This window comes from Corvus hawaiiensis, chromosome 17 (assembly GCF_020740725.1).
Source record: "Corvus hawaiiensis isolate bCorHaw1 chromosome 17, bCorHaw1.pri.cur, whole genome shotgun sequence".
Taxonomy (NCBI): domain Eukaryota; kingdom Metazoa; phylum Chordata; class Aves; order Passeriformes; family Corvidae; genus Corvus; species Corvus hawaiiensis.
In genome coordinates this window covers 2,536,659-2,561,550 of record NC_063229.1, presented here as the reverse complement: position 1 = coordinate 2,561,550, position 24,892 = coordinate 2,536,659, and the positions used below count along the sequence as shown (strand labels likewise).

Genomic DNA, 24,892 nt, shown 5'->3' with positions numbered 1-24,892 from the left:
GTGCAGGTGCCGGGGCAGCAGTGAGCTGGGATGGGTGGAGAGCCAGGGGAGGGCCTCTCCAACAGCCCCTGGAATGGTGGGGTTTGCACCGTGGCAACCATCAACAGCCCCTGCAATGTTGGGCTTTGGAGCCTGGCAACCATCAACAGCCCATGGAATGTTGGGCTTTGGAGCGTGGCAACCATCAACAGCCCATGGAATGTTGGGGTTTGGAGCCAGGCAACCATCAACAGCCCATGGAATGCTGGGCTTTGGAGGCTGGCAACCATCAACAGCCCAAGGAATGCTGGGCTTTGGAGTGTGGCAACCATCAACAGCCCATGGAATGTTGGGGTGTGCAGCCTGGCAACTGTCAACAGCTCCTGAACATTGGGGCTTTGACCTTGCAACGGCCAACAGCACTTTGATCTTGTGCTCTTGACCCAGCAAAGGCCAACGACCCTTGGATATTGGGGTTTGACCCTGCAAAGGCCAACGGCCTTTGGAGATTGGGGTTTGACCCTGCGAAGTCAAACAACCTTTGAACATTGGGGTTTAGACCCTGCAAAGGCCAAAAGCCTTTGGACACTGGGGTTTAGACCCTGCAAAGGCCAAAAGCCTTTGGACACTGGGGTTTAGACCCTGCAAAGGCCAACAGCCTTTGGACACTGACATTTGGTCACTGCTCGTGCCAAGGGGCAGATGGAGACCCGGCGGGTGAGTGAGAGAGCTGCTGCCCTCTTTGTGCCAAGCCCAGCAGGGGCCTGGGTGGGCCTGGGCTGTGCCCTGGGAACAGTTCCCTTTGGGAATAGCAAGGGATTAACAGTTGGCTGTCCCGGAGCTGGCAGCAGCTTTGGTGCTGGCCATGGGGACAGGCCTGGGAGGGAATGGGGGGGCTCCTGGCCATCCCAGAGCACACCCACATCTCCTCCTCCGTCCTTGTCCCACTGGAGGGTGTGGGCACAAACAAGGGAGCAGCTTTCATTGCCTTCCCCTCAGCCCAATTCACAGCGCAGCCTGAGCGCTTCCCGGAGACAAGAATGGGTTTCTCCCAGACATATCCAAGATGATCCCTGGTGGGGCAGAGGAGGCCATGAGGATGACAAGAAGATGCTCCAAGGGCTGGAGCACCTTTGCCAAGGGAAAAGGATGCAAGAGTTGGGGTTGTCCAGCCTGGAGAAGGTTCCAGGGTGACCTTCCAATGCATGAAGGGGCTGGAAGAGAGCTGGAGAGAGACTTAAGCCAGGGGCCTGCAGGGACAGGACAGGGTTTAATGGGATATTGGGAGGGAATTCTTCCCTGTGAGGCTGCTGAGGCCCTGGCACAGGTTGCCCAGAGAAGCTGTGGCTGCCCCTGGATCCCTGGCAGTGTTCAAGACCAGGTTGGATGGGGCTCTGGGCAATTCCCCTTGTGGTGCTCTAAGAAGTGATGAGACACCTTCCAGCATGTTTGTTTGTGCTGCTGTCAACCTACTGGGCTGAAAATATTCCCAAGGAGGGGAGGAAGGAGCTGAGCTGGAATTCCAGGCTGGGAAGCATTTAGAGGCGACTGCCTCAGGGGCAGCCATGCAGTCTGAGTGTGCTCTTCCCTGTGCTCTTCCAGGGAGCTCGAGGCCTTTCTCACCAGGGACGTTTCTCCAGAGCCCCTGAGGTGAGTAAACTGCGCTGAGCTGGCTCGGATTGGAAACTGGTCCTCCACGAATGGACACTGGTTCTTGTGGAATCAGAAGAGGCATCTCAGTGGTACTTTGGAATAGGAGCAGAGTACCTGACTAACAGCTGGATGTGGGCTTTCAGGTGCTGTTAGACGGCAGTGGCAGCATGGCCAGTTCCATCACCGGCACTGACCGTTCCCAGCATGCAGCCTCCAGGAACAGCCTCTCAACTCTGACATCCACTGATGCACAGCATCCCTTTAAATTGGTTTGGGAAGCCACAGAGAGTTGTGGGCGCTTGCAGCGAGGTTTTGAGCAAATGGAGGAGCAATGCAAGAGGCTCCGAAGCCACCAGGAGCAAATAGACTCTCTGATGGAAGAAATCAGAAGGTGAGTGTTTCTTCCTCCTCCTCCTGCGTTCCAGAGGCAATCTGCGTCCAGGTCTGGGCGTTCAGAGGTGTTCTGGGCGAAGAACTCACCTGCCCTACCATGTGTAGGCCTCAGTGTGGCTCTCGAGCATCGTCCTGTCAGGGCTTTTCATGCTCTACTGTGACTCCCAAGGCTGCCTGGGAGATGCACAGCGATGTTGGAGTCGAATACTCCTTCCTCTCACTGTGCTGCTTCCCTGAATTCTGTTCTTTGGATGCCCCTGTCCAGCCACTGCTTCTCCCTGAAGGAAGACAAAATCCTGCCTTCCTTTCCCTTTGCCTCTGGAGGATTTCCTTGGGAGGGAAAGAGCAAGGTCTTCCTTAGCCCACTGCCCCCAGCTCCATCGTGGAGGACTGAAAATGGGATCGATGGCTCTTCAGGCCTCTTCCTTCTTCTGACTGAGCCTTGTCTCTGCAGTGACTGTGAAAACCTTGAGAAGTCCAAGGAAAAGCTGCAGCAATGCACTGGAATCCCGGCAGCAGGAGCCTTGAGTCTGCGCCAGAAGAACAACAAGCAGCTGAAGGAAGCGTCAGCCCAGGCGGAAGAGGCGGTGCAGCAGGACAGGATGGAGGTTGGTTTTGGAAATGAGGCTGGTTTTCCATTGAAAACTTGTCTTGCCCCTTCTTGTACAGTGGAGGACTTGGTGCACTCGAGGGAGAAGACCCATCACTGCAGAGGGAGCTGGAAGTCAACAGGCAGGCACTGGAGGAATTGCAGCTTCAGAGGGAGCTGCTGGAGCAAGAGGGGCGTGATGTTACCGTGGCTCTGGACACCTTATTCCTAGGCAGCACCTGTGAGAGTGGCAGTTGTGCCAGCCAGATCAGGCCAGATGCTGTTTCTGGCAGGAGAAGAGAGGGACACTGCTGTGCACACCTGGCTCAAGATGGCACACGCATTTATTAGCCAGGCATATGCATGTTCATCAGCAAAGGGTTACATGCTTCTGCAAAATTTGTTAGTTTGGGCAGCCCCAGAGCCTCTAAAACAGGGAACGGAGCTGGGGAAGGGTCTGGAGCACAGGTGTGACAAGGAGCGGCTGAGGGAGCTGGGGGGCGCTGAGCCTGGAGAAAAGGAGGCTCAGGGGGCACCTTCTCGCTCTCTCCAAATCCCTGTGACAGGAAGGTGCAGCCAGGTGAGGGTTGGTCTGTGCTCCCAGGGAACAAGGGACAGGACAAGAGGAAACGGCCCCAAGTGTGCCAGGGGAGGTTTGGATTGGGTGTTACAGGAGAGCTGTGAGAGAAGGGTTTGTTTCTGATGGTCTCTGTCAGACAGTCTCAGTTCTGGAGTATGTGGTAGGTTTGGCAAAGACACAGCAGAGGTTTTGCTTTTGAAGACAAAAGCTCAAAACCACAGTGTAGTCTTCAGGCTTGAATACCAGCAAGGGCCATGAGACACCTTCTTTGTGTAAGACAAGTAAATGGTATTGTTGGTGTGAACTGCTGCACAAATAGAGTCTGCTTTGGCCACATCAGCCAGAATGCCATCAGTCACTAAAGGACTGCTCACCACAAGAGCCGTTTCCCTGCCAGGCATGCCCTCGTTGCAGAGAGCTGCTTTGCACACTGGAGGAGGGGACACTTTGCTGTGGGTTTTGTCCGAGAAGGAGAAATGCTGTGAATTTTCACTTGCTTCAGCAAGCAAAATTGCTTTCCTCAACCACCCTGGAAATGTCCAGCACTGGAATAGATCTTGATAGACATTTTGTTGGTACGGGATTGTGCAAGGAGAATTGGTGTGATTTTTTGCAAGGCTGGAGCTGTGGGAGATGGCAGGCTATGGGGCTGTGTGGAGCATGCCCTCTATGTCTTCTACATTGAATTTGGGGAGGTGAAAGGTGAACAGGGCTATCTTTGGGCCCAGGAATGAGCCCTCTCCTAGGAAGCCAGGCAGAAACATCAGCTTTCCGTTGGGATTTTTGTGCTGCTCTTGTGCTCTGTTTTTCCAAGACTTACCTCGGAGGATCTGCACTGTTCTCTTACGGGTCCTCTTTTGGTGTGTACTGGTCGGTGTCCATAGCCAAACGGAGTTTGTAGGACTTTTCTTTTGTGGGCACAGGGAGGGCGCAGCAGGAACGCTGACAAGAGAAAAATCTTTTTAAAGACTCGCCTGGAGTATTTCTGAACAGCAACCCAGAGATGTCTCCTGGGCTGTGTTCTAAGTCACTTCGTGGGAAGCTGTGTCCCCCCAGGGCAGACAGTGGCCCAGGGGAGCAGCAGCCGAGTGCTCTGAGAGTGCGTGAGCCCATCAGTCTTTGCCTCTTGCCACACAGAGTTTGCAGGGCAAGTGTCAAGCCCTCTGCTCTTTCCTTCTGTGCAGGTCCTGCTGGAAAAGCAGAAGGAGAAGAATTCTTTATCAGAGACACTGCTCCAAACTCGAGGACAGCTAAGCCGAGCCTGCCAGCAGGTGCAGCAGCTCAGGCAGGAGGTGAAAGAGCAGCAAGAGAAGGGGCAGGTAAGTCTGAGCAGGCAGGGAACAGAGTGCAGGGCAGTGGCAGGGGCACAAAAGGCAGGTGCTGGGAGTGAGGAGGCAAGGGCTGCTTCAGGCCCTGGCAGCAGAGAGCCTGGCAAGCTCCAGAGCTCAGGCCCGGGAAGGAAGGCTTGCAATGGAAGCAGAGGTGGGTAGAGAAGCCAAAAGAAGTCGCTGAAGGAATGGGATTTTGAGACAGCAAGTGGGAAAAGCTGAGCCTGAGGGCAGGTCCCAGGAAGTTGCTCTGCATTTTGTTGCCAGACCATCGAGGCAAAGCTGCAAGCTGAGCTGCAGGAAGCTCGGAGGGAAATCCAGGCAGCGCAGAAGAGGCACAAGGAAGAACTACGAGGCATCAAAGAGGAAATGAATCTCCTCCTTGTGGAGAGGGAGGCTCTACAAAAGCAGGTGAGTGAAACAGCAGTGGCACTGCAGCATCCAGCAGGGGGTCTGTGCCCTTCTTGCTTTTCCATGGCAGAGCAGCAGCTGCTGGGGTGGTCCCTGGGGCTGCCTCGTGCTCTGGGCTCCTTGGCAGCTGCTCTGCAGGACCCTCAGTGCTCTGCTGAATCTCAGCTGCTGCCCTGGACAGCTGGGCTAGTCCTCTGGGCTGTTGGCCAGCAACCATCAGCATGGATTCCTGCTGGCCTCTTCTTGCTAGCCTTGGTGTGGGAGGTGCTTTTTCAGGTGCCCTTGGTGGGCCACGTAGAGATTGAAACAAGTTGTGTGTATGCATTGTGAATCTGGTGCTCTGAGGACAGGGAGAAATGGAAAGTTGGCCTTTGCCTTTTCTCACAGCCTCTGCTGTGGCTGACAGTGACAGGCTGTGGCTGTAGCCTCTGACTGCTTTGTTCTGTTTGACTGGAGGTGGGAGAGTTGACATCTCAGCTGGCAGCCTCCAGAGAGTCCCAGGCAACGATTGTTCAGAGAGCCCAGCAAGATGTGAGCTGGGCCCAGGAGCAGTCAAGGCAGAAGCTGTTGGAGGTTGAGCACCTCCAGAAGATGCTGGAGGAGGCAGAACATCAGAACAAGGAGCTGCAAGTGCACCTGAAGAACTTGGAGATGGAAAGGAGTCAATGGGAAGAAGTGGCACGCCAAAATTCAGGATTTCGGGCTTCCTTGGACGCCCTGGAGAAGGAAAAAGCCAGGTAAATGAAAGCCTGTGGGACTCTGCCTTGTGGGAATGGATTCCCTCTTTGCCATCTTTGCACCTGCCAGGGGCTCTGGCAGCATCTCCTACGTGGCAGAGTCCTGAACTCTCCGTGCAGACGCGTCTCGTTGTCTGGATGTTGTGTTTCATTTTCTTTTCTTTCAAGCCTTCAGTTAGAGTTTTTCTGAAGACAAAGGCTTTTGGAGTAGCTCTTTCCCTCTGGGGGTGTGTTCTGTTGTGAGGTGGGTGTGCTAACACTGCCCAAGCTGCAGTGTAAGGAGCTGGACACATCCAGCAGCTCCGCCTTGGGTCCTGTAACTTGAAGCCTTTGGCATCTGGATCAGCCTGGCAGCCTGATGCCTTTGCTTGGCAGAACCATCTCAAGGCCCTGATTGCTGACCTAGGCCAGATTCCCCTCAAAGGCACCCAAGAACCAAGAATGTCTCTGTTGCATTGTTCCTCAGAAAATGCCCCCAGGTGCCTGGAGGGGCTCAAGCAGGGTCCCTGCCACCCTCCAGAGTCACAGGCAATACTGACTGTGCAAAGAATGCAAGAAACAAGACCAAGGTTGGTGGGGCTCCTCCAGCTGACCAAGTCCTGCCGGTCTTCAGTGCCGCAGGATTCTTCTTCCAAGAAGAAGACAAAGAAAAGGCAGGGCACTCTTGCTTGCCTGCAGGTTGCTGCATCTTCCATCAGGTTGTGCTCCAAGGCTCTGTTGCCACTTCTGCTATCGGCCTTTGTTTCTCCAGCTGGAAGTAGGATGGGTGCTGGTAAATCTTAGGGAACTTCCCCGAGATCCGCTGGCTGTAGGGTGCTGCTCCTCCTACCTGGACATACAAGATGGGGCAAGGAAATGTCTCTTCCATGTTGACCAAACCTTTCCCCCTTGGAGCGTGCTTAGTCAGAAGAAAACTCTTCCTCTCCCCTAATCTCTTCATTGCAAGACTTTGTTAGGTCTGCATTCACATTCCTATCTCAAGAAGAAGGTAGGACATGTAGGCAGGAACTCCCCATTCTTTCATGAATAAAAGCAGAGTGGGCACATGCTGGGCTGTGACTGCAGGGGGAACAAACAAACAGCCACGTTGTTTAGACAAACCTCATCAGACAGAGCAGTTTTCCCCGAGGTGGTGCGAGTCCTAAGAGTTCCTAAAATGTGATACCGTGTAGTAATGAGTTGCATGCTTCCCTTTTAGGCTGATTCTGTCTCTGGAGGAAAAGAACCTGTGCCTCAGAACACTGGAAGAAAAGAACCAGGAACTGAACAATCAGGTGTGTCATCTGCATTCTGTGCTTCAGGAGACCGAGCAGCTGTATTCTGAGCTTAGAAGACAACTGCTGGAGCTCAACACCCAGGTAATCTGTGCCCTGACATCCTCTTCTCCAGGGACACACATCATCACCTTTGGCTTGGAGGCCCCAACTGCTTTCCCCTCCCAGCAGCATCCACTGCTGCCGTGTTCTGCCCCGGGGTGCTGCTGCACCCACAGGCCAAGGCTGGATCTGGTGTCTGCTGCCGATGTTTTCCCCCGTTCTCTCCCGGGTCCCAGCAGGAAATGTGGGAGGAGAAGCAGCAGCAGACTCCTTTGGAGCTTCTCCATCCCTCTGTTAGCAGTGTTGTCCCAGATGGAGTTGGTGCCTGTGCTGGGCACCAAGCAATGTGGGCACACAGACGTGGCTATGGCAGGCTGGGGAGGGCACTTCCACCGCAGCCAGTTCAGCCGGTGTTCAGAGCTGCAGCCTCAAGGATGCCCATTGGCTCCCTTTCCCTGTTTTCAGGACATTTGTTTCCGTTGGAATCCTTGGCTCTGTGCCTTTTGTTTTGGGCACGTTTTTTTGCCTGAAGTCATTTCTCCTTTGTTGCTTGCTCTACTGCCTGCTCTGCTGCCTCAGGAGCAGCACTGTCCCTGAGGCTCTGTGCATCCATCTTCCAGATGCGGGCCCTGCAGGAGGCAGTGCTGGAGATGGAGGCTACCCAGGCAACTCGAGAGAAGCAGCTGCTGCAGGAGCTGGAGGAGTCCCGAGCAGGAGAATGGAGCTTGAGGGACTCTGTGCACATGCTGGAGGCTGAGGTGTCTGAGCTGCGTAGGAAGCCCCAGAGCTCTGATGACAAAGCACTTTCATTGGCCATAAAGTTTAACACCTCAGAGCTGGAGCTGAGGAAGACACAGGCTCAGAGGGACAATCTCAGAGCCCGCAACCAGGAGCTGCAGCAAGAGTTGGAGGAAAGTGAGCAAGGTAGAGCTTCTCCTCTCGCACCCACTGCCCCATCCTGTCTCGCCAGCAGGGATCTCTGATCCCATGCAGAGCAAAAGTGCCCAGAGATGGCAGAGGGGAAGAACAACCAGCAGGAGATTTATCCATCCAGTGCCAGTGAAAGCGTTTTCTCGAGAAAGATGCCGTGGCTGGCAGTGCCATCTGGCTGTGCTATGGCTGATCCCGTGCACAGGTGGTGCCTTTCAGGTGCTGTGTCTGTGCTGAGGAGCTGTAGCTGGATGCCTCAGCTCGATTCCCCCCAACTCCAGGCCCTGCCAGAGCCTCCAGGCTATTGGCCTCTCTGGAGCAGGGCTGCACAGGCATCCCCGCTCCTTTGTCTCTCTTGGATTGCTCACTCTGCACAAGCCCAAGAGCAAAGACACTTTCCTATTCCTCTGAACCTTGCCCCTTTGATTCCTGCTTTTTTCTCCTTCATTTCTGTCAGCTTTGGAAGCCCTTGTGGCCTTAGGGGCTGGCAAACACAGGCAGGCTGAGAAGACAGTGCTGTTGTCCCTGCAGGATGCACATCAGTTTGCCTTTGCTTTGCTGTTCTCATTCTCCTTCTCCTTCCTGCTGCAGCGATGTGGAGGGCAGAACACCAGAAGACCTCTCGAGAAACTGCCCTGGAGAAAGAGGCCATTGCCCTGAAGGAAGAGGCTGTGACTCTTCATCAGGAGGTGGCACCTCTGCAGAGGAAACTGGAGAGCCTGGAGAAGGAAAGGAAGGATGTGCTGGTGAGAACGGCAGATGCCATGAAGGGCCATTTCCTAGCTATGTTTGGCCCTTGTGTTAATAGTTCTAAGGAGCACCTCTTTGCAGTTGAACTTGTCAAATTGCATTCTTCTGAATAAGGAGGAAAAGATGTCATAGTCATGTCAAAGCCAGTTAGTGCTGAGGCTGCTGGTTTTGCTCCATGCTGGAGTTTTGTGCCCTACAAGCTGTAGTTCTCAATGTCCACACTGGCTCTATGGACATTGCATGGTCTGGGCAATTCCTCGTGTCCAAACCCACGTTCAGATTTCAAATACCTGGACCTGGAACGAGGGGTGAGAAGGCCAAGTTTGCTGTTAATAGAAAGGTGTTTGGCCTTGGCCATCAGAGAGCAGCCAGTGGGGAGAAAAGAGAGAAAAGCAAAGTGCTGATGCAGATAAGGACGTGTGCCTGCAAGGGGAGAACTCGTCCTGAGTGGCAGCAGAGAATGACAGACTGATGTGGCCATTGCTGCTCCAAGAGAGGGCAGTGGGGCTCTCGGGGATGGTGCCATGGAAACTCTACACAGGAGAGCTCAAAACCCACTCCTGTCAGCCCAACTGCAGGGAATGAATTGCTGGGGGTGTTTGCTCTTCCCTTTCTCCCTGATGGAGAGCACATCCTCATTTAGGCACTGCCTAAATCCTGCTTAGCATGGGCTTGGAATCCTGGCTGCAGTTCTGGCAGCTGCTCCCCAAAGGAACACTCGAGTGGAGCTGCAAGAGGTCGGGGAAGGGCAGAAAGGGAGCTGGGATGGGCTGAGTGAGCTGGGAAAGACTCAGCGTCAAGGGTGGCCCCAGCAAAGGTCTGAGGCATCCCGAGAGGCAGAGAGAGAGGGGCAGCCTTTGCCTGCCTGTGGCAGGAGTCCCGATCTGGTATGAAAAGCAAACCGAGAGAGGGAATGAGTGACCTCCCTGTTTTGGCAGCGTGAACGGGAACTGTACGAGGAGCAGATGGGAGATCTGAAAAAGAAGAATGAAATGAATACACCGGAGATGCGAACTCATAAGGAAAACCCCCAACAATTGGAAGTGGACAGGGAAGCCAAGCAGGAACAGTTGGAGCATGGGGCTGCTGCTTTGAAGGAATGGCAAGAGACCGCTCAAGTCCTGAGTGCTGCACTGAGCAAGAGTGAAATTTCCAAAGGGGCTCTGAAGAAAGACTTGGACATCCTGAAGGAAAGGCTTCGTCTCCAGGTAGGCACTGGCATTGATCTTCAGTGCACTGCAACGTCTCTCAGTGATTCCAATGAAGTTTCCCATGAAGAGGTGGGATTCTAGATCCCTGTCAGTCTAGGCCTGCTTGGGCAAAGCAGCCCGGGCTGCAGCAGGCAGCCTTGTGTGTCTGCCTGGCTCCAGCCAGAGACCATTGGCTGCCAGATTGTTTGCTGGCACGCCTGGAACGACTGATGCAGCTCTGGAGCTGCTGTTCAAATCAGCTCCAGGCCAAAAGCTGGGCATGGGGAATTGCTTCTCCCGTGCCCAGGCAAGGGGAGGCAACAGGTGGGGGTTGGATTTGGTGTGGAAAGGAATGGAGCAAGTGAGCAGAGTGATGGACTGAAGTGAGCAGAGTTCTGTAGCGAGGGCTGAAGAGCAGCTGCACTGCTGGAGCTTTGAGGATGCTTCCTGAGATGGAGATTTCTGAGGGACAGCTCTTGTGGTGTTTGAAATAAGGGATCATCTCCTCTCTGAATACCCAGCAGGCTGTTGGAGCAGAAGGGAAGCAGCTGTTATTTCTCTCAGACACCAGCATGGAACTTCAGAAATCATTTGCATCTTTAGACGAGGAGAAGACCGAGAGGCCTGAATTAATCACTGAGCTCAGGAGAACTTTTGACCAGGTAAAATGGGCTTTTGCTACCTCTGCAAAGCCTCAGGCTCCTCTGGAACACAAGCCCATGGTGTCAGGAAAGAAGAGTTGGAGGAGTTTCAAGGCCTCAGCAGTGCTTGAGGGCTCATTCTCCCCCTGGGCTTCGTTGCTCACATTGTGCCCTGCTCCCGTTTGGAATGCTCTGAAGTTTGGGAGAGGGAGAGTTTGCTCCCTGTCCCTGGGCTGGCTGTGCAGGAGCTTGCTGTTTAGATCAGCTCCAGGCCAAAAGCTGGGCATGGGGATCTGCTTCTCCCGTGCCCAGGCAAGGGGAGGCAACACGTGGGGGGGAGCAGAGTGATGGACTGAAGTGAGCAGAGTTCTGTAGCGAGGGCTGAAGAGCAGCTGCACTGCTGGAGCTTCGAGGATGCTTCCCGAGATGGAGATTTCTGAGGGACAGCTCTTGTGGTGTTTGAAATAAGGGAATCATCTCCTCTCTGAATACCCAGCAGGCTGTTGGAGCAGAAGGGAAGCGGCTGTCAGAGCACTCCAGGAAGGGTGTGGAATGTGTGCGGGACCAGGTTGCAGCAGCAGCAAAAGACAAGCCAGAGAAGCGTGAGCTCAGGAGAACTTTTGAGGTAAAGTGGGCTTTCGCTGCCTCTGCAGAGCCTCAGGCTCCTCTGGAACATGACACGTGTGCCCAGGCAGTGCTCTGGAGTCCTCTGCTTGTTTCCTTGCCTCTCCCTGTCCCTGCTGTGGGTGCACCCTTTTGTTTGTTCTCTCTGTTGTGGCAGCCCATGGCTTTCACAAAGGCACCTTCACTCCGCTGCCTCCCTCCCTGGCCCCGTGTCCCCGGACACACACTGGCCTCTCCTGCACAGCCCCCAGCGAGAGCTCTTTGCCCCCAGTGTTGTCTGGTGCAATTGAGGGTCTCTGAGCAGAGATCTCCTCGCCTTGATGTCCAGAGGTCCTTTTGCCCCATGTTTGCTGACAGGTTTCTGTGTCCCCTTCTCCCATCCAACATGCAGGTGGAACCTGAAGGGAGGAGTGTCCAGAGAATCTTTAGGAAAGTCTATCTCTCGGGTACCATTAGAGTGGATGCTCCCCAGTCTGCCCAGCACAGCAGGTCGACTTCTGGACAGGTGAGAACAGCGTCTTCCTTGGTGGGAGGAACACAGCCCTTGGCAAAGCACATGTCCCTCAGAAAGCAGAGGAGCAGCTGTGAGCTGAGCCGTTTTCCCCAAGCCAGGCAAGCCCTGAGCGCTGCTCCCAGGGCTGGCATCTCCTCTGCTCCAGAGCAGACAGAGGGCACCGTGCTGGAGCTGCTGTGGCTGCAGCCGCTGCAGAGCCAGCAGGAGGTGGGAGCAGCTGGCTCTCTGCTGCCAGCCAGCCCAGCAGCCACAAGCCCGTGGTGTCAGGAAAGAAGAGTTGGAGGAGTTTCAAGGCCTCAGCAGTGCTTGAAGGCTCATTCTCCCCCTGGGCTTCGTTGCTCACATTGTGCCCTGCTCCCGTTTGGAATGCTCTGAAGTTTGGGAGAGGGAGAGTTTGCTCCCTGTCTCTGGGCTGGCTGTGCAGGAGCTTGCTGTTCAAATCAGCTCCAGGCCAAAAGCTGGGCATGGGGATCTGCTTCTCCCGTGCCCAGGCAAGGAGTGGCAACACGTGGGGGTGAGCAGAGTGATGGACTGAAGTGAGCAGAGTTTTGTAGCGTGGGCTGAACAGCAGCTGCATTGCTGGTGCTTAGAGTAAAGTGTACTGGCAGTTGTGGAAGATGCAGTATTTTTGGGTGAGCACACAGAATTTGGGGCAGGGATGTTTTTCGGGAAGGAGCAATCTGGTGCCAGGCAAGCCAGCAGGGCCTGACACAGCACTTCCAAGGAAACAGTGCCAGAGGCTTTTGGCAGCCCAGGGTATGGGAGCTGCAGAGGGCAGATGCTGTGAAACTTTGAGCCCAGAGCACAGGAGCTCCCTGTCCTCTGGCTGCCTGCGAGGTGGCACTGGCTGGCTCTGCACAGGGCTCCTGAGGAAGGGCTTGAGCTGTACCTTGTCCTGCTTCCAGGTTTCCCAGGAGCAAGAGTCGTCGAGCAGGGCTCTGGAGCAGCTGCACCAGGAACTGGCCCAGGTGTGCAGAGAGAAGGAGCTGCTGGGCCAGGAGAAGGCTGCCCTTGAGGGCCGACTGGCAGCCATGGAGTGTCACAAACAGGACCTTTCCAAGCAGCTGGCAGAGACCAGGTAAAGGCAGGGAGGAGACCCTTTCCAGATGCTTTTACCTTGCATGGACAGAAAATGGAAGTCTCAAGAAAAAGAAATATGCCACAATGTGAAGGTTATTTTTCTGACATCTAAAGCCAGCAAAGCTGTCGTGAGCCTTGGGCTTCTGTTTGTGCCGCCCAGCACACTCATGTGGGAAGTCAAAAGCAAGCCACCTGGCCCTGAATTGAGTAGTAGTTAAACCATGCAGCTGTTGAGTGAAACCTCATGTTTTTCTTGGGTTTAGTTCCTTGTTCTGGGCATTGAGGTGATTGAGATCCCTCTTTCCTTCCTAAGTAGCTTGACACAATCCTGATCTTCAGAACTGAAGCTTCAGAATTCCAGGCTCTGACCTTGGGATGTTGGCAGTAGCACGCTGCCATTCAGGGGGAAGCCAGAGGCTCCTGCTGAAAATGCTGAGGGCCTTCAGCTTCCAAGCAGACTCTTGAGAAGTGTGAGGCAGGACCTAGAGCTGGTTAGAGAGCAGCAGGGAAACCTCTTTGGAATTGTTGACAGCCCCTCGGGAATCTTGCTGAGGGTTGATGGGCACCCACCTGTCAAACCTGCCAAGGTCCTTTTGGATGGTCCCTCTCACTCTCCAAAGAAGGACAAGACTTGGGCTACTGCCTGCTTAGCTGGCAACACTAAAATAAAGGTGGCAAGTCTATTCCTTGACCATGCAGGAGTTTAAACTGCAGTCTCTGCATTCAGGTAGTTGTTGTTCAGGCAACATAGTGTTCTGAATTTTTACAAGTGCTGCCACGACCATGAGATTTTACTGTATCATGCAAAGTAGTTCTGAAGTCTCTTAAATACAGGGTGTCTGGAAAATTATGTACCTTTATGTCCATGATGAAGAGAGTTAACAAGTCAGGGGTGAGCCAGGACGAGAGTCTGTTCTGTCCCCCTGCAGAGCAGCTTGGAAGTGCTGATGAGAGAAGGGCTGTGAGCAGAGGCTGGGCTTTTGCTCGTCAGCCCAGCCTGTGTGGGCACAGCTAGCCAGGGTCATAGGTCAGGAACAGCAGCTGAAGGTTCGGCTGTTGAGGTCACGTTGGGCTGGGCTGTCTGTGCTGTGCCAGGCCATAAGGAAGGCCTGGGCACTCCCTCAGCGGGCCCTGCTTTGCTATTGAAATGGCACAAATGGGCCTTCTCTGTACAAGTTTCCATGCGAGCCATTTTGCATTCTCAGGCCTGGGGACCTTGAGCCACGTTGTCCTGGAATAACTGCCTGGGAGTGTCAGGAGCGAGCAGCTCATGTCTCTCCGTATTTGCAACCTGTAGGTCAGCGAAGGAGAGCCTGGAATCCAGCCTGTTTGCTGCTCAGCAGCAGATATCTCAGCTGGAGATCACCAGCAACCATCTGGAGGCTCAAGTGCTCACAGTCACACAGGCCAAGGAGGCGCTCCAAGGTGAGAACCTCGTGTGCTTTGTTTGTGGTGCCGCCCCTGCCTAGAGAAGCTGCTGTAAAGCCTCCTCTGTCTGCAGGGCTTCTGAGGAGCGGTGGGGCTGGAGGCAGGGCCCTCCTACGCCGACACTGGAAGGGCCTGAGTCAGTAAAGGCAGTAAAGACTCTGAATCTTGCTGTTGGTCATGTTTGCAGGAGAAGTGCAGTGCCTCCAACGTGAGCTGGAAGCAGAGAGAGCTCTCAGGAAGCAGGAGCAGGAAGACACAGCGCAACAGCTCTTGCAGGCAGAGCAGCAGTGTCAGGAAAGCCTCAGGCTTCAGGGAACTGCTCAGCAGGTGGAAATAAACAAGCTCCTGCAAGACCTGGTAGGTGACAATAGGCTTCTGAATTGTCCAAGCCGGCCCTGGGGGCTGGTTTAGCACCAGCAGAGCCTGAGGGTGTGAAAGGGCAGCAATCCTCTGCCAGAGGCCTCCCACTGCTGGGCCGGGCAGGAGAGGCGGCGGCTTGGACTCGGAGGCGCGTGAAGACCCCCAGGATGGTGCTGGGCCAGTAAATGCAGCCACGGCTTCCGTGAGGGCGTAAGACGAGTTCCAGAGCAGCTTGGGCAGTGCCCACCCAAAGCGTGGCAGCCCAGGGCAGGATCTTCCCCGAGTCCCACCTGCCACGGAGCAGATGCCAGCGTGGAGCAGATGCCAACAGTGCTGCTGGCTGCAGGCGTGGGAACTCGGTTCCTGTCTTGCTGTGCTCCCAGGGTGGACAGCGGGATTAGCTTTGGGCTGGAAGCAAATGGAACAGGCCCCGGTCCTTCAGTGCTTGTGACTGGGGCATCAGGGTGCCAGAAGGTGACACCTCCTTTTCTGAATGGTTGGACTCAATGCTGGTGCAGGTCTTTCCCAACAGAAATGATTCCATGGTTCTGTGATTCTTGCACCTGCTGAGCCTCCTTTTAAATTCCCTGACAGGACACGGTTTCTGGAGAGCAGAGAGCCAGTGCTGTTGTCTTTTCAGGTTGGGGTTTGTGGGAGGGATGAAGCTTCACAGTTTTCAGCGAGGAGCTTGCCTGGGGACTGCAACTTGAAGACTTTTCCTCCCCTCCGCAGGCAAGTGAGCGGGAAAGGCACCATGCAGAGATGCAGGAGACGCTGCAGCAATGGGGAAAAGAGAAGGCAGAGAGAGAGCAGGAGCACGAGAAGGTGCTGTTTGAGATGAGGCAGAAAGTTGCCACCCTGCAGGCTCAAAGAGAAGAGGAACGAACTAGATTTGAAAATGCCAAGCGAGAGGTAATGATTGTGCAAGGAGAATTGGTGTGATTTTTTGCAAGGCTGGAGCTGTGGGAGATGGCAGGCTATGGGGCTGTGTGGAGCATGCCCTCCATGTCTTCTACATTGAATTTGGGGAGGTGAAAGGTGAACAGGGCTATCTTTGGGCCCAGGAATGAGCCCTCTCCTAGGAAGCCAGGCAGAAACATCAGCTTTCCGTTGGGATTTTTGTGCTGCTCTTGTGCTCTGTTTTTCCAAGACTTACCTCGGAGGATCTGCACTGTTCTCTTACGGGTCCTCTTTTGGTGTGTACTGGTCGGTGTCCTTAGCCAAACGGAGTTTGTAGGACTTTTCTTTTGTGGGCACAGGGAGGGCGCAGCAGGAACGCTGACAAGAGAAAAATCTTTTTAAAGACTCGCCTGGAGTATTTCTGAACAGCAACCCAGAGATGTCTCCTGGGCTGTGTTCTAAGTCACTTCCTGGGAAGCTGTGTCCCCCCAGGGCAGACAGTGGCCCAGGGGAGCAGCAGCCGAGTGCTCTGAGAGCGCGTGAGCCCATCAGTCTTTGCCTCTTGCCACACAGAGTTTGCAGGGCAAGTGTCAAGCCCTCTGCTCTTTCCTTCTGTGCAGGTCCTGCTGGAAAAGCAGAAGGAGAAGAATTCTTTATCAGAGACACTGCTCCAAACTCGAGGACAGCTAAGCCGAGCCTGCCAGCAGGTGCAGCAGCTCAGGCAAGAGGTGAAAGAGCAGCAAGAGAAGGGGCAGGTAAGTCTGAGCAGGCAGGGAACAGAGTGCAGGGCAGTGGCAAGGGCACAAAAGGCAGGTGCTGGGAGTGAGGAGGCAAGGGCTGCTTCAGGCCCTGGCAGCAGAGAGCCTGGCAAGCTCCAGAGCTCAGGCCCGGGAAGGAAGGCTTGCAATGGAAGCAGAGCTGGGTAGAGAAGCCAAAAGAAGTCGCTGAAGGAATGGGATTTTGAGACAGCAAGTGGGAAAAGCTGAGCCTGAGGGCAGGTCCCAGGAAGTTGCTCTGCATTTTGTTGCCAGACCATCGAGGCAAAGCTGCAAGCTGAGCTGCAGGAAGCTCGGAGGGAAATCCAGGCAGCGCAGAAGAGGCACAAGGAAGAACTACGAGGCATCAAAGAGGAAATGAATCTCCTCCTTGAGCAGAGGGAGGCTCTACAAAAGCAGGTGAGTGAAACAGCAGTGGCACTGCAGCATCCAGCAGGGGGTCTGTGCCCTTCTTGCTTTTCCATGGCAGAGCAGCAGCTGCTGGGGTGGTCCCTGGAGCTGCCTCGTGCTCTGGGCTCCTTGGCAGCTGCTCTGCAGGACCCTCAGTGCTCTGCTGAATCTCAGCTGCTGCCCTGGACAGCTGGGCTAGTCCTCTGGGCTGTTGGCCAGCAACCATCAGCATGGATTCCTGCTGGCCTCTTCTTGCTAGCCTTGGTGTGGGAGGTGCTTTTTCAGGTGCCCTTGGTGGGCCACGTAGAGATTGAAACAAGTTGTGTGTATGCATTGTGAATCTGGTGCTCTGAGGACAGGGAGAAATGGAAAGTTGGCCTTTGCCTTTTCTCACAGCCTCTGCTGTGGCTGGCAGTGACAGGCTGTGGCTGTAGCCTCTGACTGCTTTGTTCTGTTTGACTGGAGGTGGGAGAGTTGACATCTCAGCTGGCAGCCTCCAGAGAGTCCCAGGCAACGATTGTTCAGAGAGCCCAGCAAGATGTGAGCTGGGCCCAGGAGCAGTCAAGGCAGAAGCTGTTGGAGGTTGAGCACCTCCAGAAGATGCTGGAGGAGGCAGAACATCAGAACAAGGAGCTGCAAGTGCACCTGAAGAACTTGGAGCTGGAAGGGAGTCAATGGGAAGAAGTGGCACGCCAAAATTCAGGATTTCGGGCTTCCTTGGACGCCCTAGAGAAGGAAAAAGCCAGGTAAATGAAAGCCTGTGGGACTCTGCCTTGTGGGAATGGATTCCCTCTTTGCCATCTTTGCACCTGCCAGGGGCTCTGGCAGCATCTCCTACGTGGCAGAGTCCTGAACTCTCCGTGCAGACGCGTCTCGTTGTCTGGATGTTGTGTTTCATTTTCTTTTCTTTCAAGCCTTCAGTTAGAGTTTTTCTGAAGACAAAGGCTTTTGGAGTAGCTCTTTCCCTCTGGGGGTGTGTTCTGTTGTGAGGTGGGTGTGCTAACACTGCCCAAGCTGCAGTGTAAGAAGCTGGACACATCCAGCAGCTCCTCCTTGGGTCCTGTAACTTGAAGCTTTTGGCATCTGGATCAGCCTGGCAGCCTGATGCCTTTGCTTGGCAGAACCATCTCAAGGCCCTGATTGCTGACCTAGGCCAGATTCCCCTCAAAGGCACCCAAGAACCAAGAATGTCTCTGTTGCATTGTTCCTCAGAAAATGCCCCCAGGTGCCTGGAGGGGCTCAAGCAGGGTCCCTCCAGAGTCCCTCCAGAGTCACAGGCAATACTGACTGTGCAAAGAATGCAAGAAACAAGACCAAGGTTGGCGGGGCTCCTCCAGCTGACCAAGTCCTGCCGGTCTTCAGTGCCGCAGGATTCTTCTTCCAAGAAGAAGACAAAGAAAAGGCAGGGCACTCTTGCTTGCCTGCAGGTTGCTGCATCTTCCATCAGGTTGTGCTCCAAGGCTCTGTTGCCACTTCTGCTATCGGCCTTTGTTTCTCCAGCTGGAAGTAGGATGGGTGCTGGTAAATCTTAGGGAACTTCCCCGAGATCCGCTGGCTGTAGGGTGCTGCTCCTCCTACCTGGACATACAAGATGGGGCAAGGAAATGTCTCTTCCATGTTGACCAAACCTTTCCCCCTTGGAGCGTGCTTAGTCAGAAGAAAACTCTTCCTCTCCCCTAATCTCTTCATTGCAAGACTTTGTTAGGTCTGCATTCACATTCCCATCTCAAGAAGAAGGTAGGACATGTAGGCAGGAACTCCCCATTCTTTCATGAATAAAAGCAGAGTGGGCACATGCTGGGCTGTGACTGCAGGGGGAACAAACAAACAGCCACGTTGTTTAGACAAACCTCATCAGACAGAGCAGTTTTCCCCGAGGTGGTGCGAGTCCTAAGAGTTCCTAAAATGTGATACCGTGTAGTAATGAGTTGCATGCTTCCCTTTTAGGCTGATTCTGTCTCTGGAGGAAAAGAACCTGTACCTCAGAACACTGGAAGAAAAGAACCAGGAACTGAACAATCAGGTGTGTCATCTGCATTCTGTGCTTCAGGAGACCGAGCAGCTGTATTCTGAGCTTAGAAGACAACTGCTGGAGCTCAACACCCAGGTAATCTGTGCCCTGACATCCTCTTCTCCTGGGACACACATCATCACCTTTGGCTTGGAGGCCCCAACTGCTTTCCCCTCCCAGCAGCATCCACTGCTGCCGTGTTCTGCCCCGGGGTGCTGCTGCACCCACAGGCCAAGGCTGGATCTGGTGTCTGCTGCCGATGTTTTCCCCCGTTCTCTCCCGGGTCCCAGCAGGAAATGTGGGAGGAGAAGCAGCAGCAGACTCCTTTGGAGCTTCTCCATCCCTCTGTTAGCAGTGTTGTCCCAGATGGAGTTGGTGCCTGTGCTGGGCACCGAGCAATGTGGGCACACAGACGTGGCTATGGCAGGCTGGGGAGGGCACTTCCACCGCAGCCAGTTCAGCCGGTGTTCAGAGCTGCAGCCTCAAGGATGCGCATTGGCTCCCTTTCCCTGTTTTCAGGACATTTGTTTCCATTGGAATCCTTGGCCCTGTGCCTTCTGTTTTGGGCGTGGTTTTGCCTGAAGTCATTTCTCCTTTGTTGCTTGCTCTACTGCCTGCTCTGCTGCCTCAGGAGCAGCACTGTCCCTGAGGCTCTGTGCATCCATCTTCCAGATCCAGGCTGAGCTGGAAGCAGTGATCGAGAAGGCGGCTCTCCAGCCTGCTCAGGAGAAGCAGGAGCTGGAAACTGAGGTGTCTGAGCTGCGTGTGAGGCTTCAGAGCTCTGAGGAAAGAGCAGAGGCCATGGCCACGCGGTGTACGGCTTTGGAGCTGGAGCTGAGGGAGGTGCAGGCTCAGAGAGACCATCTGAAGGCTCGCAACCAGGAGCTGCAGCAGGAGTTGGAGGAAAGTGAGCAAGGTAGAGCTTCTCCTCTCACACCCACTGCCCCATCCTGTCTCGCCAGCAGGGATCTCTGATCCCGTGCAGAGCAAAAGTGCCCAGAGATGGCAGAGGGGAAGAACAACCAGCAGGAGATTTATCCATCCAGTGCCAGTGAAAGCGTTTTCTCGAGAAAGATGCCGTGGCTGGCAGTGCCATCTGGCTGTGCTATGGCTGATCCCGTGCACAGGTGGTGCCTTTCAGGTGCTGTGTCTGTGCTGAGGAGCTGTAGCTGGATGCCTCAGCTCGATTCCCCCCAACTCCAGGCCCTGCCAGAGCCTCCAGGCTATTGGCCTCTCTGGAGCAGGGCTGCACAGGCATCCCCGCTCCTTTGTCTCTCTTGGATTGCTCACTCTGCACAAGCCCAAGAGCAAAGACACTTTCCTATTCCTCTGAACCTTGCCCCTTTGATTCCTGCTTTTTTCTCCTTCATTTCTGTCAGCTTTGGAAGCCCTTGTGGCCTTAGGGCCTGCAAACACAGGCAGGCTGAGAAGAATGTGCTGTTGTCCCTGCAGGATGCACATCAGTTTGCCTTTGCTTTGCTGTTCTCATTCTCCTTCTCCTTCCTGCTGCAGCGATGTGGAGGGCAGAACACCAGAAGACCTCTCGAGAAACTGCCCTGGAGAAAGAGGCCATTGCCCTGAAGGAAGAGGCTGTGACTCTTCATCAGGAGGTGGCACCTCTGCAGAGGAAACTGGAGAGCCTGGAGAAGGAAAGGAAGGATGTGCTGGTGAGAACGGCAGATGCCATGAAGGGCCATTTCCTAGCTATGTTTGGCCCTTGTGTTAATAGTTCTAAGGAGCACCTCTTTGCAGTTGAACTTGTCAAATTGCATTCTTCTGAATAAGGAGGAAAAGATGTCGTAGTCATGTCAAAGCCAGTTAGTGCTGAGGCTGCTGGTTTTCCTCCATGCTGGAGTTTTGTGCCCTACAAGCTGTAGTTCTCAATGTCCACACTGGCTCTATGGACATTGCATGGTCTGGGCAATTCCTCGTGTCCAAACCCACGTTCAGATTTCAAATACCTGGACCTGGAACGAGGGGTGAGAAGGCCAAGTTTGCTGTTAATAGAAAGGTGTTTGGCCTTGGCCATCAGAGAGCAGCCAGTGGGGAGAAAAGAGAGAAAAGCAAAGTGCTGATGCAGATAAGGACGTGTGCCTGCAAGGGGAGAACTCGTCCTGAGTGGCAGCAGAGAATGACAGACTGATGTGGCCATTGCTGCTCCAAGAGAGGGCAGTGGGGCTCTCGGGGATGGTGCCATGGAAACTCTACACAGGAGAGCTCAAAAACCACTCCTCTCACCCCAACTGCAGGGAATGAAATGCTGGGGGTGTTTGCTCTTCCCTTTCTCCCTGATGGAGAGCACATCCTCATTTAGGCACTGCCTAAATCCTGCTTAGCATGGGCTTGGAATCCTGGCTGCAGTTCTGGCAGCTGCTTCCCAAAGGAACACTCGAGTGGAGCTGCAAGAGGTCGGGGAAGGGCCGAAAGGGAGCTGGGATGGGCTGAGTGAGCTGGGAAAGACTCAGCGTCAAGGGTGGCCCCAGCAAAGGTCTGAGGCATCCCGAGAGGCAGAGAGAGAGGGGCAGCCTTTGCCTGCCTGTGGCAGGAGTCCCGATCTGGTATGAAAAGCACACCGAGAGAGGGAATGAGTGACCTCCCTGTTTTGGCAGCGTGAACGGGAACTGTACGAGGAGCAGATGAGAGATCTGAAAAAGAAGAATGAAATGAATACACCGGAGATGCGAACTCATAAGGAAAACCCCCAACAACTGGAAGTGGACAGGGAAGCCAAGCAGGAACAGTTGGAGCATGGGGCTGCTGCTTTGAAGGAATGGCAAGAGACCGCTCAAGTCCTGAGTGCTGCACTGAGCAAGAGTGAAATTTCCAAAGGGGCTCTGAAGAAAGACTTGGACATCCTGAAGGAAAGGCTTCGTCTCCAGGTAGGCACTGGCATTGATCTTCAGTCCACGTCAACGTCTCTCAAAGTTTCCAATGAAGTTTCCCATGAAGAGGTGGGATTCTAGATCCCTGTCAGTCTAGGCCTGCTTGGGCAAAGCAGCCCGGGCTGCAGCAGGCGGCCTTGTGTGTCTGCCTGGCTCCAGCCAGAGACCATTGGCTGCCAGATTGTTTGCTGGCACGCCTGGAACGACTGATGCAGCTCTGGAGCTGCTGTTCAAATCAGCTCCAGGCCAAAAGCTGGGCATGGGGAATTGCTTCTCCCGTGCCCAGGCAAGGGGAGTTGGATTTGGTGTGGAAAGGAATGGAGCAGGTGAGCAGAGTGATGGACTGAAGTGAGCAGAGTTCTGTAGCGAGGGCTGAAGAGCAGCTGCACTGCTGGAATTTCGAGGATGCTTGCTGAGATGGAGATATCTGAGGGACAGCTCTTGTGGTGTTTGAAATAAGGGAATCATCTCCTCTCTGAATACCCAGCAGGCTGTTGGAGCAGAAGGGAAGCGGCTGTCAGAGCGCTCCAGGAAGGGTGTGGAATGTGTGCGGGACCAGGTTGCAGCAGCAGCAAAAGACAAGCCAGAGAAGCGTGAGCTCAGGAGAACTTTTGAGGTAAAGTGGGCTTTCGCTGCCTCTGCAGAGCCTCAGGCTCCTCTGGAGCATGACACGTGTGCCCAGGCAGTGCTCTGGAGTCCTCTGCTTGTTTCCTTGCCTCTCCCTGTCCCTGCTGTGGGCGCACCCTTTTGTTTGTTCTCTCTGTTGTGGCAGCCCATGGCTTTCACAAAGGCACCTTCACTCCGCTGCCTCCCTCCCTGGCCCCGTGTCCCCGCACACACACTGGCCTCTCCTGCACAGCCCCCAGCGAGAGCTCTTTGCCCCCAGTGTTGTCTGGTGCAATTGAGGGTCTCTGAGCAGAGATCTCCTCGCCTTGATGTCCAGAGGTCCTTTTGCCCCATGTTTGCTGACAGGTTTCTGTGACCCTTTCTCCCATCCAACGTGCAGGTGGAACCTGAAGGGAGGAGAATCAGAACTTTTAGGAGAGTGTTCACCCCAGACTACTTTACATTGCCTGTCTCCCAGTCTGACCAGCAAAATGCATCAACCTCTGAAAGACAAGAGTCCTCCAGTAGCTCAGGGGAGCTGCAGCCCTCGTGCTGAGGCACAGCCCGTGGAGAAAGGGGTCAGTGGCCCGAATGCGTGCTTTGGGAATCAGAGCTGGGTTCCTAAATCCTGTCGGAACTCTCTCTCCCAGACCTGTGGTGGCTGAGGGTTGTATGAGGGAAGGGTTTGCCAGCCGTGAACTGGACTTGTTGATCATCTGAGCTCCGTTCAGGGGCAGTGTGGGAGCCTGTTCCTTTCCCCTTCCCCAGGGGCAGAGTGTTGGTGAGGGCTGGAGTTGGAGGCCGTGTCTGCCCCCACAGCCGGTACCGTGGGGCTGCGGATGCTCCTGCCCGCGTGGGCTTGACTGAGCTGGGCTTTCTGCCTCTTTCAGGTGTCCTTGCTGCAGTCACAGCTGGCCCGAGACCGGCAGGACAACCTGGAGAGCTGTGCAGGGAGCAGGCAGGAGATGCTCCCGTTGAGTCACAAGGACCTCCTTACTTCCTAGGCTTGTCAGAGAGGAGCCAGGGTGCAGCTGGATGCAGTCGTAGCCTCAGATTTTGTCCATAGTTTATGTTTAAAGGATTGCAGGTGTAACTGTAGGATTGTAGGATAATAGGTGTAGTCGTTGCAGCAGTCGTAGCCTCAGATTTTGTCCATAGGTTATGTTTAAAGGATTGCAGGTGTAACTGTAGGATTGTAGGATAATAGGTGTAATTGAACCTTTCTATAACTGTGTTCCAGAGGATGAAGGATATATTTATAGAAAAATAAAGTGTTTATTATGATCATGATTAAATGAAAAGATCTTTATCAGAGTTCTTGACTACCCAGTACAGAGAACTATAACTTCCACTATAGTGCATTACATTTGAAGCAACATGGAAGCAGTTATATTCAAGCCAGCAAAACCTATTATTAATTAAAGATTGATGCTTCTCACCCAAACCAATGGCCGTGGGCAAATATTTCTGTCAGCCTCAAGGAGTGACCTTGAGGGGCATCCTCACTCCAGGGAGGAATCTGCAGATGGGAGACACGTGACATGAACCACTTTGGTGAGGGCAGGAGAATCCTGCCATGTGTGGAGCTCTTCCATTTGTCCTTAGGAAACTGCAACCTGTTTTTTCTCCGAGTCACAGAATCTCAGGCTGGGGGAGGCTGGAGGCACCTCTGGAGGTCACCTTGCCCAGCCCCCTGCTCCGTCAGGGCCACCCAGAGCCGGCTGCCCAGGATGTGTCCAGGTGGCTTTTGAGTCTCTCCAGGGATGGAGACTCCACCACCTCCCCGGGCACCTGCACCAGTGCTCGGCCACCCTCCCAGTGCAGAAGTGTGTCCTGAGCTCGGAGGGCCCCTCCTATGTGTCAGTCTGTGCCCGTGGCTCCTGGGGCTGTCCCTGGCCCCATCCCCTCTGCAGCCTCCCCCCGGGTATTTGTCCACAGGGAGGAGATGCCCTGAGCCTGCTCTGCTCCAGGCTGGGCAGTCGCAGCTCTCTCAGCCTCTCCTCATGGCAGAGATGCTGCAGTCCCTCCATCACCTTGATGGCCCTGTGCTGGACTGTCTCCAGTCTGTCCCTGTCTCCTGTACTGGGCAGCCCAGCTCTGGGCCCAGCACTCCAGGGCTGCCCTCACTGGTGTGGAGCAGAGCGGAAGGATCCCCTCCCTCCGCCGGCTGTGACACAGCTCCCAGTGCAGCCCAGGACGCTGTTCTGCATTGCTGCAGGAGCACATTTCTGGCTCATGGGCATCCTGGTGTCCAGCAGGACCCTGCCAAACTTTAGTTTTCCAACTGGGTGGCCCCCAGCAGATACGGGTGCCTGTGGTTGTTCCTCCCCAAGGACAGGACTCAGCACTTGTCATTGAACTGTCACCCTCGTTGAACTGTCGTCCCTCTGGATGGCAGCACTTCTCTCTGGCGTATCAGCCACTCCCCCGCTTTTGTGGGAGGGCACAGCCTGCCCCATCACCCAGATGACTAACAAAGGTGTCAGAAAGGACTGCACTCAGCACTGTCCTCCGGGGTACAGCACTAGACTTCATGCCCCTGATCACCAGGGATCCAAGAAGGTAGATTTGGTGCAAGGTGTCTTTGCTTGTATGTACGTATTCAGAAAGACTTGGCACGATTTACAGGGATTTCTGTTCCATATCTCATGTGGGAAAAAATGTAATGATCCATGCTCACTCTGACTAGTGGCAAAAGTGGTCCTGTTGTTGGTGACAGTGGATGTCACCTGCATGGCAACTGTGCCAGGCTGGTGTGACATACTGTGGGAAGGAGCACTCTGAGGGAGGTAAAAGCTGGGGTGTAGAGATCATTTGAAGGCTG

General features: G+C 54.4%; 2 protein-coding genes and 1 long non-coding RNA gene across 3 annotated transcripts; all 3 read left to right on the top strand.

Annotated features, from left to right (window-relative positions):
• The first annotated feature begins 641 nt into the window (after positions 1–641).
• Positions 642–5,737, top strand: LOC125334962 (centrosome-associated protein CEP250-like). Its single transcript, XM_048322202.1, has 8 exons — positions 642–696; positions 1,582–1,629; positions 1,776–2,023; positions 2,480–2,633; positions 4,009–4,087; positions 4,332–4,513; positions 4,790–4,933; positions 5,390–5,737. Exons 1-8 carry the CDS (start codon positions 682–684, stop codon positions 5,672–5,674), a joined length of 1,155 nt encoding a protein of 384 aa, XP_048178159.1. The 5' UTR covers positions 642–681; the 3' UTR covers positions 5,675–5,737.
• A 1,869-nt stretch (positions 5,738–7,606) lies between these two features.
• On the top strand, positions 7,607–18,642 carry LOC125334961 (centrosome-associated protein CEP250-like). The gene is made up of 13 exons (XM_048322201.1): positions 7,607–7,910; positions 8,508–8,662; positions 9,605–9,874; positions 10,994–11,122; positions 12,541–12,713; positions 14,013–14,140; positions 14,331–14,500; positions 15,236–15,415; positions 16,024–16,158; positions 16,435–16,578; positions 17,035–17,315; positions 18,517–18,596; positions 18,632–18,642. The coding sequence occupies exons 1-13, from the start codon at positions 7,607–7,609 to the stop codon at positions 18,640–18,642; spliced, it is 2,160 nt and encodes a 719-aa protein (XP_048178158.1).
• Positions 18,643–21,299: 2,657 nt separating this feature from the next.
• Positions 21,300–23,636, top strand: LOC125335056. The gene is made up of 4 exons (XR_007207317.1): positions 21,300–21,459; positions 21,950–22,078; positions 22,469–22,646; positions 22,959–23,636. It is a non-coding gene; the product is annotated as an uncharacterized LOC125335056 (long non-coding RNA).
• Positions 23,637–24,892: the final 1,256 nt, after the last annotated feature.